The sequence below is a fragment of the Porcisia hertigi genome, chromosome 34 (assembly GCF_017918235.1).
Source record: "Porcisia hertigi strain C119 chromosome 34, whole genome shotgun sequence".
NCBI lineage: Eukaryota > Euglenozoa > Kinetoplastea > Trypanosomatida > Trypanosomatidae > Porcisia > Porcisia hertigi.
Genome location: NC_090593.1, coordinates 249,580 through 262,047, shown reverse-complemented (window position 1 = coordinate 262,047; position 12,468 = coordinate 249,580). Strand labels below are relative to the sequence as shown.

Below are 12,468 nucleotides of genomic sequence, written 5' to 3'. Positions count from 1 at the left end.
CAAAATACTTGCGCAGCTGCCGCTCTTCTGCATTACGCAGGCTCGATGTCAGTGACACTGTTTCCCATCTATTTCGAAGCGACTCGCTCTCGTTCCCGTCTTCGTTGTAGCGAGCTGGCGAGGTTAGAAAAGTTGTGCCCGACACCGCAGGCGGGGGCGAGCTCCGTGCTTTCCGACTCAAGAGCTTGTCGCCTTCTGTAGTAGTGCTCTCTCGATAGGGAGCGGAGAGTCGTGGGGCCGCGGATGCCCGCGGGGTGCGCCGCTCCGTCAGCCCTGCGGTCTTACTTATATCGTACCCATTTCCATCGCCGCGACCATCGCGCCGCCAAAAAGCCTCGCTAACACTTGACTGACGCGTCCACCGCGCAACGTCTCGTTTCGTTGAGGACGTTGATAGAATCGAGCTATCATCCAGGTATGTGTGTGCTGTTCGCGGTGCCGGTGCCGGTGGAGGTGGCGGAGGGGGCAGGAGATCTGCATTGAGGGACCTACATGGTTTGCGGAACGAACCTATCATGCTGGGCTGCACATCACAGTGGGCAGAAACGCAGCTTAGCGTGTGTGGAGATGGCGGTAGAATGTTTTCCGTGGCTTCAGCCGGGGAGACCAGGTATGGCGCTGTTGAGCGTGAGGGAGGAGATGGCGGCGGCGGCGGCAGCGGCGGGGAGGCGGCTGTGGGCGGCTCCAAGCCTGTACGCGTGCCGAGGGACTGCGAGTACCGCCTGGAGAAACTTGAGGCCGGAGCATCTGTTGCGTTTTGTGATGGTGGGTTCGGGGGAGGGGGTGGAATGCCGTGGCGAGTGCGGGTAGCACTGCGCCGGTGCCGATCGGACAGGGTGGTGCTGTGACTGCGACTCCGTGCTGGTGGTGGTGGTGGTGGTGGCGGCGGCGGCAAGGGCGTGTGTGCAGCTGGCGGGCAGCCAGCTGTTGCTGTTGCATGCGTGTCATAACCGGAACCGACACGCGTTGCTGGCTTGTCAGCAGCGGTCAAGGAGTTCGATTCCAACTTTATGTCCGCAATGCTTTCTTCACCCTGCCATGTCGTATGGGCTGCTGGTACATACGGCGGTATGACTGGTGGGGACGTGGAGGGCTGTGTGCTGCGATGCGCGGCCGCCGCAGCGGACCAGCTCCCTTCTTCTAGAGGCTTGCGAGAGGTGCTGTACAGCATTGCCCGCGGCGGAGGGGGCGGCTGTGTGGTGGACGTTCCAGGCAGGGGACACGTCGGTGGGCGATATCTATTGTTGAGTCGGCTGCGAGGCGGGTCAACGGACAGGTTGTGCGGGTGGGGCAACGACCCGACACGCGAACCGGGTGCCGCGGCGGCACTGCCAGTGGAGGAGGCGCGGGCTATGCTGTTTGGGTCGCGAAAGGACTGGACTTCACCCGTCAGCAAATCGTCGAGAGGTTCCGCCCTGGCACTGTGAGAGAGAGGTGGCTCACTCAGATCTGCACCACCGTTAACAGCAAAGGACTCAGTGGTTGACATGGCGGCCGTGGTGTGCTCCTGTAGTTGCTGGAAAATATGTTCATGCTGTTCTTCTTCTTTAAGTGCCTCTTCGCACAGGCGCTTGAGCAGACGCTGGCGCTCTTCCAGCTCTAACAGACGAGTCCGTTGGTCCCCGGACACGGCCTGAGGCGGAGGCGATTCCATCAGCAATGGTGACGGGGAGGTGTGCATTGTGTTGCTCTATTGGCAAAGGCACACACACACACACACACAAATGGGAAACGCACGCTGGGAGTTATTTTAATAGAGGAACAGGCGGCGCGCCCCCTCCCCCCTTTTCTAGAGTCGGGTGAGGCAACAGTTAGCTCGTGTGTGTACGTTCGTGTACGTTTAGTGTTGATGATACCCTATGAGACACAGAAAAAACACCACCACCACCACACCCAAAGAGCGGAACCGCCACAGGAATTAACGGCGGTAGATCTATAAAGTTTTTTTTTTGAGTGTGTTTCGTGTTTGTGTGTGTGTGTGAAGCGGAAACAAACAGACACACACACACACAAAAAAAGAAGAACAGTGAAAAAAGGTGATTGTTTTCAAGCCGTGATCTTCTGTTTTGCGTGCATATGTGCGCATAAAAGCTCTGCCTCTCGGTGTGGTGCAGGGGGAGAGACTGGAGTGGCAGCAGAGGAGCGATGTAAGGGGTGGGCAACAGCAAGTCGTTATCACACAGTCGGGTGTGGGGTGTTCGTGTGTGTGTATTGGCCGTGCGTTGCGGTCACTTGCCGTTTGCGTGACAACCACCCATACATAAACCCCTGCACGTGCACTGCCACCCCCCTCGAAATAAAAAACGAGCGGTTCTAGACTCTCTCTTGTCGGTTCTTGATGATGGGGTACAGTGAGCAACACCGTACACACATTCCAAAATCGCAAAGGGTACATATAAATACACACACACACACGCACTCCCACACATATATATTCCGCCCAGCAACGAAGTCACACGAGGCACTCAAGAAGAGGTGAGGGCGAGGAGAGAGAGAGGAGTTGGGGAGGTAGTCTGACTGTGGAGGTGAGAACCCCTACCCCCCCCTTCCCCCCCAAAAAAAAAGGTACTCTCCCAAGGCTAAATTGTCAAGGGTACGAGAGACATGGGCGTGGGGAAGGGAGGGAGGGAGGAGGTCGGCAGGGTGGCGGTGGGGGGGGGTCTTGACGGAGCGGATCATGACGGGGCCATCCTTTCAGATAGCGTCCATTTCTTTGTTTCTATATTCTTTTGCAGGTTCTGCTGAGAGATGCATCACTGACAGGCAAACACACGCACACACCGCATGCACACATGCATACCCATTACATCTACGTGTACGTACTCACAGAGGCGGCGGTGGGGAGGGGGGGAGGGAGGAGTAAAAACATGGACACATCGATTTCCACCACGAAAATGGGCTTGGAAGGGGATGGGGGGTGGAGTAAAGGAGACCGCAATAACGGCCAGCGCTGGGTTGGAAGGCATCTTTCCATTGGATTAGATCTGCAGGCTATGATAAATTTACATGCTTATTAATTATTTTCATTGATGCCAGTTATAAGGGAATACCCTTGAAATTATATATATATATATATATATTACCACGAAGGGGAAAAGGAGGGTATGGGGGGGGGTGGTGGTGGTGGTGGTGGAGCGGAGAACGAGGACAAGAGGGGAGCTCAGACTTGAACAACAGAAAAAATTGGATTACTCAGGCCACAAAAGTCCGAAAATATACACATGCACACCCATACAAAACGATGTTACGCCCCCCAAAAGCAAACACGTTGAAGCAGACGAAGGAACTCAAGAACAAAAAAAAACTGCAAAAGAAAGGGGGCTAAATATCTCTCAAGTACACATCCATCTGTAAAACACACACACACACGCGCGTCGCCCTCTTTCCCTTCCGGTAAGGAGTGGTACGGATGAGGTTGGGAGTGGGGGTGAACGGATGTGCGTCCCGACATCCACACGTCTTCGCTTTACGCGTGAGCACAGATTTATTCCGCTGTTCTCTTCAACAAGAGAAACAAAAAGAAAACAAAATTGTATTCACGAAGAAGAAGAAGTGAGGGGGGGGGGAAGCGGGATGGGAAGGGGGAGGACCTCTGAGCGGATCTACTTCTGCACGCTGAATCTCCCCCCCCCCTGTGGGGGCTTGCCAGCCTGTGTGCATGCTCAACCGTATCGGAGGCAGTCAGGTGACGAAAAAGAACAAAGGGAGGGAGGGGAGCAATGGTCAGGTAACAAATATAGGGCGGCGCGACTTGACAAGGGAGGAGGATGTTGCATAGACATACATGAGACTGGGGGAAGGGGAAAACATACATGGAGGACTCAGTCCAGATACACGTCTGGCATTTGCATTCAACATGAGGACAAGAAAAAGCGAATAAGATTATCATCACCCTTACGGCTGTCGACACACAAGCACACATACATACATGCACGCGCTTACCTGTAGTCAAAGTAGAGAGGGATGTGGGATCGGCGGGGGGGGGGGCGGGTGATGGTGGCTGCACGGGGGATGGTGGGAGGGAGGAGGAGGTGCCAAGTGCAGCGGCGAAGCTAAAGCGTACAGATGCGAATAAAGGATGATCTGCAGCAAGCAAAAAGACCAACAAGGCGACCAAAAGACATCAAGGAGTTTCGAGACATGCATTACAGCTGTCTGACATAGGCCTGAGAGGGGAGAGGCGGCAGAGCGCAAGAGGAGGGAAAGAGAACCGATGTCAGAAGCCAAACAAGCGGATGAGAGGAAATATATATTATGTGTACATATATACATATATATGTATATATGTAGAAACACAGGATACGAGAAGGTGAAACACAAGTTAAAGATTTTTTTGCATGTACATACATAAAATAGGAGACGTGGGGGCTGCCAATGGGGGATCTATCATTGCACTCCTCCCCCACTTGAGGGCGTCACATACGTCAAGGACGAAAAAAAAGCAGTGAAACTGATTTACATGTTATATACAAGGTGCTCGAAGCGTGCAATAGGCGCTCCCCCCTCCCTCTTCGTCCCCCGGAATTTAGCGGTGTGGAGGGGAACAAGGAACAGTCAACCCCCTCTTTTTCTGCCTGCAGAGAAAGGGGGTATGGGGGGTAAGGCGGGAACACGAGCTCAGAAGGGAAACGAGAGGACGGGAGGGGAGGGGAGGGAGGGAGGGTGATGGCGCGAGGGGGAGGGGGGGGTAAGAGAGTCGAAGCACAAAAAAAAACTAAAGAGAGGAATGCAAATTTACATACTAAACACGCAAACGTTTTTTTTTTTTTTGGGAAAGCAAGGGGAGGGGAAGAAGAAGAGAAGCAGTAAACACAAACCAACAGAAAAAGAGGGGACACCAAAAGGTGCTACCCAACTCGAATGCGACGCCCATCTCATCTCCACCCTCCCTCCCTCCCTCCCGCAACAGAGCGACACACAAGCCGTCATGTACGTAAGCGCCGTATTAGCTGAGGCAAAGAGAGGAAGACAAATGATAAAGAGGGGTGGGGCGAATGTGAAAAAAGAGAATACAAAGAACATTGTCAACTGTCTCTGTTCTTACGTTTCCGAACACTACATTTTAAATTACAAAATAGATGAACAGCATGAGTAACGGGGGAAAAACAAGATTGAAAGCAAGAAAAGGTTTTTTTTTGCAAAGAGTGAGTTATACATATCCACACACACACACACCACACAGGCGATGTTGCAAACTGACAGACACACACCTACGCACAGCAGGCACATGGAAACACTGAGAGTTGCGGTGAAAAGCGATGTAAGACGGCATAGCCAGTATTGCTCTGGATATCCTCTTCGATGGCGCTTACAGACTTCTCTATAGCACCCCCGGGGAGGGGGGGGGGGCATGCCGTGGCCTACGAGAGCCAAGGGCGAGGCCACGCGGACAGCTTCTTGCACTTCTTCATTTTCCTCGAGCTTGCCGGCCGCGCCGGCGCCGACGTGGAGGCTGTTCTGCGACACCGTTGTCATCGACACACGCAATCAAAGAGAGCGACAAAGGCTTCTGGGACTGCTCGTGGAGTGTGCCGACGACATGATCGTGGTCCTGCTGATTGCCGTGACAGTGTCTGGGCTCTCTGTTTCATCGATGTGAGCCACTTCAGCACACAAGGACGTAGGAGTTGTGCATGAGATACTGGGTCTCCAGCCCCATACAGTGAGGTAGGCGCTACAAGAGAGGGCACGATGAGGGGACGTACACACGCTGCTGTCTGTAGCAGTTGTGGCGCTAGGGCATTCATCGGCTATATCGGTGTCAGTAACAATGGAAATTGACACCCGATGCCTTTCATTCGAGGGGCCAAAGCTTTCCCTCGAGACTCTTACGTCGTCTGCTGAGCCGATCGTAACAATCGCATCCATGGAACATAAATATGACCCAGGAGCGCTTATCGTGGGGGAGGTGCGCGACCGCTTCGACGGTGGAGGGGATAAAATCTGCATGACTGAGACAGGTGCCTCTGCACATTTGGCACGTTGAAGGAAACCACTTTCGAGAACCCACAGGGCGGCTGGGGAAAGCTTCGGCACGGTCGCCGTTGCTCCACGGGCATCCTTGGGAGAGGAAACACTAGCCGCATCAAAAAGCGCTGAAGAGTTGAGGGAGGACATTCCGAGTGTGTGTCTGTCTTCATGCTTGCTGGGGCCCTCACCAGCGTTCAGGTCCGTAATGGGAAATGGGCGGCAGAGGAGGAGGAGGAGAAAGGGAGGACAGAGGAGTTAGAAAGCGGGTGTAGAGCTCCATCTCATTTGCTGCCCTGTCATGGGTGACGTCACAAACGGTTAGGGTGTTGTCAGGTTGTGGTGATTTTTTTTTTTTTTGGGGGGGGGGAGAGATGGATTAACCTACTCTTTTCCTCTCTCCTCTTACGCCATCGTTATCGTTTTGATGACATTCACCGAGGCAAAGGATATGCCCTTCCCTGTTTTATTTTTTTGTTTGGGGTTGCGGCTTGGGCCCTTTGAAGGGAATATTTAGCGACCGATGTGATCTATAAACCGATCGGTGGCCGCGTATGTGAGGCCAGCCAAACGGGACATAGAGTTCAATATAGAAGGCGCCGTTGCGTGGATAGCGCCCAGGGACGGGGGCCAATGAGGCTGAGGGCTCGTTCATGTACAGGTGATGCTGCTGTTTTCTGAACTGTCTTTGGCGTGGGGGCTTGGGAAGGGACCCACCCCCCCACCACCATCACCACTCTCCAGCCCCCCACAGTCTCCCGGAAGAGGTTGGGCCACGTTGGTATGTGACCTGCGTCGCATCCGCACACACACACACACACACACACACAGGCCCAGAGAAACCCCCACCCACCTCTCCCCACCGTCTACTTCGCATGCGGACTGAGACCTGCAACTAGTCAGTTTTTCCCCAGTGGTGCATCTGTGCACAGGACGTATTCTGTGAAAGACGCTGGACAAAACAAGACGTGGTGCGTTCCATTCGAAACAGCCTTGCGCACACCACGTGTGCCCGCGAGTGGCCGACGGGGGAGGCCTCGTGTGGTCGCATTTGGGGGGGGGGGGCGGGAGAGACAAAAAAACGGGCGGCGCTTTTATCGTACAAAAACACCCGAACCGGAAAATAAAAAACGCGAAGGGCTCGAGGGGCAAAAGGCTCGGCTGTCCTGCGGCAGCGCGCACTCACCGGTATGTAAAGTGAACGCCTGTGTGTGTGTGTGTGCGTGCGCGCGCGCTTGCCTCTGGAGGGCTTCCTCTTCTTTACTTGCGTGGCTTTGAGAGGAAAGAGCGTGCGTGCATGTGTTCATGCATTCTACAGCTGCATCTTGGCGACCTGCGCTTTTCGAGCGTCGAACTCCCTCACCATACGCTCCACCACCTGCGCAGCAGTTGGAATGTCTTTGCAGGCCGACACAATCTGACCGATTTCCAGCTCGCCGTTCTTTACATCACCGTCAAACATGCCTTGCTTTGTGCGGCCTTTGCCACGAAACTCTTCCAGCTGCGCTTTGGTGGCGCCAGACTCGGAAAGGAGGCGAGCCGCTTGGCCATAGTCGTTCAGCATGAGACGCGTCGGCATATATTGCTTCATCGTCAAGAACGTATCGCTTTCTCCTGCAGCGGTGCACCTCTTTTTGAATTCCTCCGCTGCCGAGCTTTCTTGAGTGACGGCAAAGCGCGTGCCTACCTGAACGCCCTCAGCTCCAAGAGCCACGGCCGCTAGCATCGCATCTCCACTTGCGATGCCACCTGCTGCGAGTAGGGGAATCTCAGGCGCCAGCGCCTTGCGCACTTGCGGGATCAGCGTCATTGTGGCGATTTCTTCGAGCCCGTTGTGACCACCAGCTTCAAACCCTTCGGCTACGACGGCGTCAACCCCTGCCGCCTCACACTTAAGGGCGAGCTTGCAGCTGGGTACGACGTGCGCCACCTTGATGCCATGGCTATGAAGTTTCTGAGTCCAGAGCTTGGGGCTGCCCGCACTTGTGAATACGATGGGCACCTTCTCCTCGATGATGAGGTCTATGTACTGCGCAACATCGCGGCCGAGGGGGATGTTGACGCCGAAGGGCTTCTTCGCGGCCTCCTTACAGCGGCGCACGTGGTGCTGAAACACTTCAAATTTCATGGAGCCGGCACCGATGAGTCCGAGGCCGCCGGCGTTACTGACGGCAGATGCCAAACGCCATCCACTGCACCAGACCATACCCCCCTGCACGATGGGGTATTTCACTCCAAAGAGTGATGCCACTCGGTTCCCCTCCATCGTGGCGAATCGGCCTGTATGGCTTTTTTTTTGGGGGGGGGAGCGAGAAGGGGGAACAAGCAAGCAAACCGGAAGGACGCACGCTTGACTTGACACGAGATCGAAAGCTCGACACTCACGCAGACACCTAGAGGAGGCGGTGTAGACGAGCAGAGGCGATAGATTGGGCGGGGGGGGATCAACCAATATAAAGGAAATGGCGTATGCGATATGCGACGAAGTCTAAAACGACTTCATGGGACAGTGAGCGTTGAGTTTGTCAAGTTTAAGCGTCATTTGCGGTTAGCGAAGCGGTGCAGACATCCACGTCGGCGTACACACACACACACACACACACGCACACGCGCCCAAAGGAAAGGAGAAACGCGCGCGAAAGGAGTCGAGTACACCGAGAGATGAGGAGGAGGTGTGGGGGTGTGATTGGGGCACATAAACAGTACAAAAAAACTGTATATATATATATATATATATATATAGAACATCCTACGCACAGCACACAACAATAAGGCCCACTTGAAAGACCGTAGCGCGTATGTACGGGATGAGATGGGCAGCGCAACCGTGGAGGATTCATGACGATAGGGGGTATACCAAGCCGCCTGCCCTTGGTCCTCACCGAAATCTTTGGCTCTCTCTCTCTCTCTGTGCGTGTACGATTTTCCGTGGAGCTGTCGGTGGTAACGGAAGAGGAAAAAAAAAGGAAGGACGCCACAACAAATACCACAGAACCGATTACTCCCCATGTACCCTTCATTGCTTCGAAGCGCACCGAATGGGAGGGGAGAGAAGGCTAACTGTGACCATCGACTGCCATCGTTTCATCTATGACAAGTGTGACGCCGGCTTTGTGGGTATGGCGGGATTCTGCCATTGAGGGCCACACATCAGGCAAACGCCTTGAACTTCTCTTCTCTCTCTTAGAACTCCGAGTCATCTTCATACGAGTCGCGGAGGAGCGCCGAGTCGTCAGTGCTGAAAGAGTCATTGAAAGTTACGGCGGCGGCGGTGCCGCCAAGCTGATTACCTAACGACCCACCGCCAAACTGGTTCCAGGGAGAGGGTACGCCGTCACCTACACTGTTGTTGCCTCCGCCATCTTTACCCCCTTCACGCTTCAGCTCATCCGCGAGTAGCTCGCGCCGATTTCTGTCCAGCCACAAAATACTGTTGCGAACGTTTTCCTCCTCTGACTGCACTTCACCACGGCCGATTTCTTCTTCTGCAGCCAAGGCGTTGAGGCGCGCGGCAGCGGCGGCAATTCTATTCGCGGAATCTTCGTTATCTGCATCATCACCACTCGATTCCGCAGTAATTGCCGCGGCGCTCGGCGGTGCGCTAGCTGGCGACGAGCTTTTATGTGCGCCAGAGGACGCAGATGACTGGGTGACAGGGGTTCCGATGGCTGGTGCACTGGCGGCCTTCAGGAGAGTCGCCCGCGTCGACGATACCGAGGATGAGGACAGCGTGGATGAAACACCAGTGCTGGGAGTCTTCTTCGACAGCGCGGTCTTCTGTTGGAGCTCATCGGAGGGTATCGAGAGGGGCACAGCGGCCGTAGCGGTGGCCGCTGGCTTCAGGGAGATTTCCCTGGACGAGGGGGGCGTTGAGACTGACTGGCAGGCTGCTGAAGGGACAGCGGCGGTCGGGGCTAATGACGCGGCAGCAACTGGCTCGTCCGGATCTGCCGAGTGGTGATCAGAGCACTGAACGGCTTGGACCTGCCATGAAGGCGACGGATAGAGTGTTGCCTGGGACGCCGGCGCCGGAGTAGAGCTCTGGAGCTCCGCAAAGACGCGTTCCGCCGAAGGCATCGCCGTCGTGCTGAGCGGTAGGGAGGACACCGCGGTGGGTAGGTCGCTACAGGGCTGGCGAGCGTCAGTAGCAGGGTCCGCAGGCCCAGCCGCCGCTGCAGCCACCCACGCTGCATCCCACCGCTCCTGCTGCGGTTCTGATACGTTCCGCGGCAGCTCCTCGGCGCGGAGATGCAGACTGTGAGGCTGCTGTGGGCTCAGCAGCGAAGTTACATTGCCAGGCTGCGCCAGCGGTGGTATGACGGCTGCGTTCATTCTGTATTTTTGATCGGCTGAGGCCTCTGGCGCTGCCCCTATCTGAGAGGAGTCGCTGTTGCGCGAGGCCAGGCGGAGACGGTAGCGAAGACGGCTGATCTCCTCATCCTTCAGCCGCAGTTCCGCCGCGTGCTCCGCCTGAAGACGACGGATGTCCTCCACACGCCGCCCTTCACGACTGCGAGCTCCGTCCAGTTCCATGAGCCGTGTCCCACACAGCTCTTCCCACTTGGAACACTGCAGCTGCAGCGCACGTGTTTTCTCCTTCCACGAGTGCAGCTCCGTGTCACTCCGCTGCCTCGCTGCATCGTATTCGGACAACTGCTTCATTGTGTCGCGCTGACGCCTCTCCAGCTCTGTGCGCTGTTGGTGAACGTCCTCCCACGCCGTCTTCAGCCGCTGTCGCTCCTGCTCCAGCTTGACGACTACACTACGTTCCATCTCAGCCAGCTCTTCCGTTTTGCTCTGCAGAAGGACACGGTAGCGTCCCTCGGCATCGTCACGTGCCTCTTGCAGCTTTACCCGAGCGAAACTGTTGTACTTCTGCTCGTACTCGCTTCGCAGCTGGGCGTGCATGTCGTTCTTATACTGCTGCAGTCGGCGTTCCACCTCGGAGCGGAGAAAGAAAGGCTGCTCTCCAGCACCGCGTGTCTGCTTGAGCTGTGAAAATGTAAGGGCATATTTGGCATCTACGGCGGCAAGGCGGCACTCCAGTGAGTTGAGAGGGTTTGTTGCGTGGTCGGCGCTGTCGGCCGCGTCAGTCTGAGTGCTGCAGTGGTGCAAGTGCCGTGACGCCCCCCCGGCGCTCGTGGAGCCTTGTCGTGCAACGCAGTCTTCCACAAGTCGCTGCAGCACACTCTTGGCAGAGTGGGACGAAGAGGGGGTGAGGATGTCGTCCTCGGGGTTGACTGGCGCATCAACGCCGATTAGCTGAAAAAGATGAGCAAGGTACTCTTCTTCTTCCGATGGAGCGCCGCTTACGCTGAAGGGGGGTACTTCGGCTTCTGTGCTGAAGATGGAGAGTGACATGGCCCGCCTCGTGCGACGCAGGTGGTTCTCAACGAGGGCATCGGCCAGGCCGCACGACCAGGTCTGCAGTGTTTGGTCTCTGCGCCCTGAGGTGGCAGCGATGGAAGGAGTAGTGTTGAGAGGCTCTATGGCGGAGGATTTTCTGTCTTCCAGCTTTCCATGTTCCCCTGCCGGTGACGGTGGGACAGACTGCGGCGTTCCGTGGATGAGCATCCTGGCCGTCTTGGGCTGTTGTAGCAGCTCGGTGATCACCATGCCCCGCAGCTGCGTTTTGAGCTGACGCAGCGCCCCTGTGGAGCGAAGGTGTTGCTGCATCGCGGTGCGGAGCTCGCCGACGGACAGCGTGCTCAGTTTGCTACCCCGGGCATTGGTCGGCGGGGTGCTATGTATTCCATACGCCTGAGACACTGGACCCTTCTCGTTGGACGTGGACATGACTATGGTGTGTACATGTACATGTGTATGTGTGTATGTATGTATGTGTGTGTGCGCCCAGGTGTATGAGAAGTGGCACCTCCTTTTTTTTTGTGTGATTGTAGAGCGCAGCAGAGCACTGCGAGGACCTGCGGCACCTACGTCGAACGAGAAAAGGAGGGGGTACAAGAGAGAGCCGGTGAGGCCGTCTACTTTTCCAGGGATGACCAGGAGGAGGGATGTCAAGGCAGTCGTGCGAGAGACAGTGAGGTCAAAGCGACAGGATGTGAGGGACCCACACAACGCAGCAGTGAGCACATTCGCTTAGACACAGGCGGGCACACTGACACCGGAAGCCCACTTTTGTTTCTTATTCATCTTTTTTTTTTTGGAAAAAAAAATTATATTGGTGGCACTTGTCCCGCCTCTTTTACGCACAAATGAGACAGGAGCCGGAGGCAGAGCAAAAAACTGGTTTCATCAACGGCTTCTCGTACTCCTCCTCTACCCCGTCCGTGTTCTCCTTGGGTACGAAGCAAGCGCTCAAGAGGAGGATCGGCTTTTTTTTTTCTAGTCAGCTGAGACGGTGGACAGAAGCTGGTACGTTACTAGCCATCCCTCTCACGGGGAGGGGGGCAAAAAAAAAGAGGGGGGGGGTCCACCACTGAGCACCGCCAATGCCGGGCCAATACGAGTAAGCCACTGAGGAACTGCGTTGGGAGAAGC

General features: G+C 55.6%; 3 protein-coding genes across 3 annotated transcripts; all 3 read right to left on the bottom strand.

The window, feature by feature from the left end:
• Window positions 1-5,487: 5,487 nt before the first annotated feature.
• JKF63_01657 (uncharacterized protein) lies at window positions 5,488-6,117 on the bottom strand (the record flags this gene model as incomplete). The annotated part of the gene is made up of 1 exon (XM_067897703.1): window positions 5,488-6,117. The coding sequence occupies one exon, from the start codon at window positions 6,115-6,117 to the stop codon at window positions 5,488-5,490; it is 630 nt and encodes a 209-aa protein (XP_067753860.1).
• Window positions 6,118-7,279: 1,162 nt separating this feature from the next.
• Window positions 7,280-8,233, bottom strand: JKF63_01656 (uncharacterized protein; the record flags this gene model as incomplete). Its single annotated transcript, XM_067897702.1, has 1 exon — window positions 7,280-8,233. One exon carries the CDS (start codon window positions 8,231-8,233, stop codon window positions 7,280-7,282), a length of 954 nt encoding a protein of 317 aa, XP_067753859.1.
• Window positions 8,234-9,150: 917 nt separating this feature from the next.
• JKF63_01655 (uncharacterized protein) lies at window positions 9,151-11,763 on the bottom strand (the record flags this gene model as incomplete). Its single annotated transcript, XM_067897701.1, has 2 exons — window positions 9,151-10,054; window positions 10,097-11,763. The coding sequence occupies 2 exons, from the start codon at window positions 11,761-11,763 to the stop codon at window positions 9,151-9,153; spliced, it is 2,571 nt and encodes an 856-aa protein (XP_067753858.1).
• Window positions 11,764-12,468: the final 705 nt, after the last annotated feature.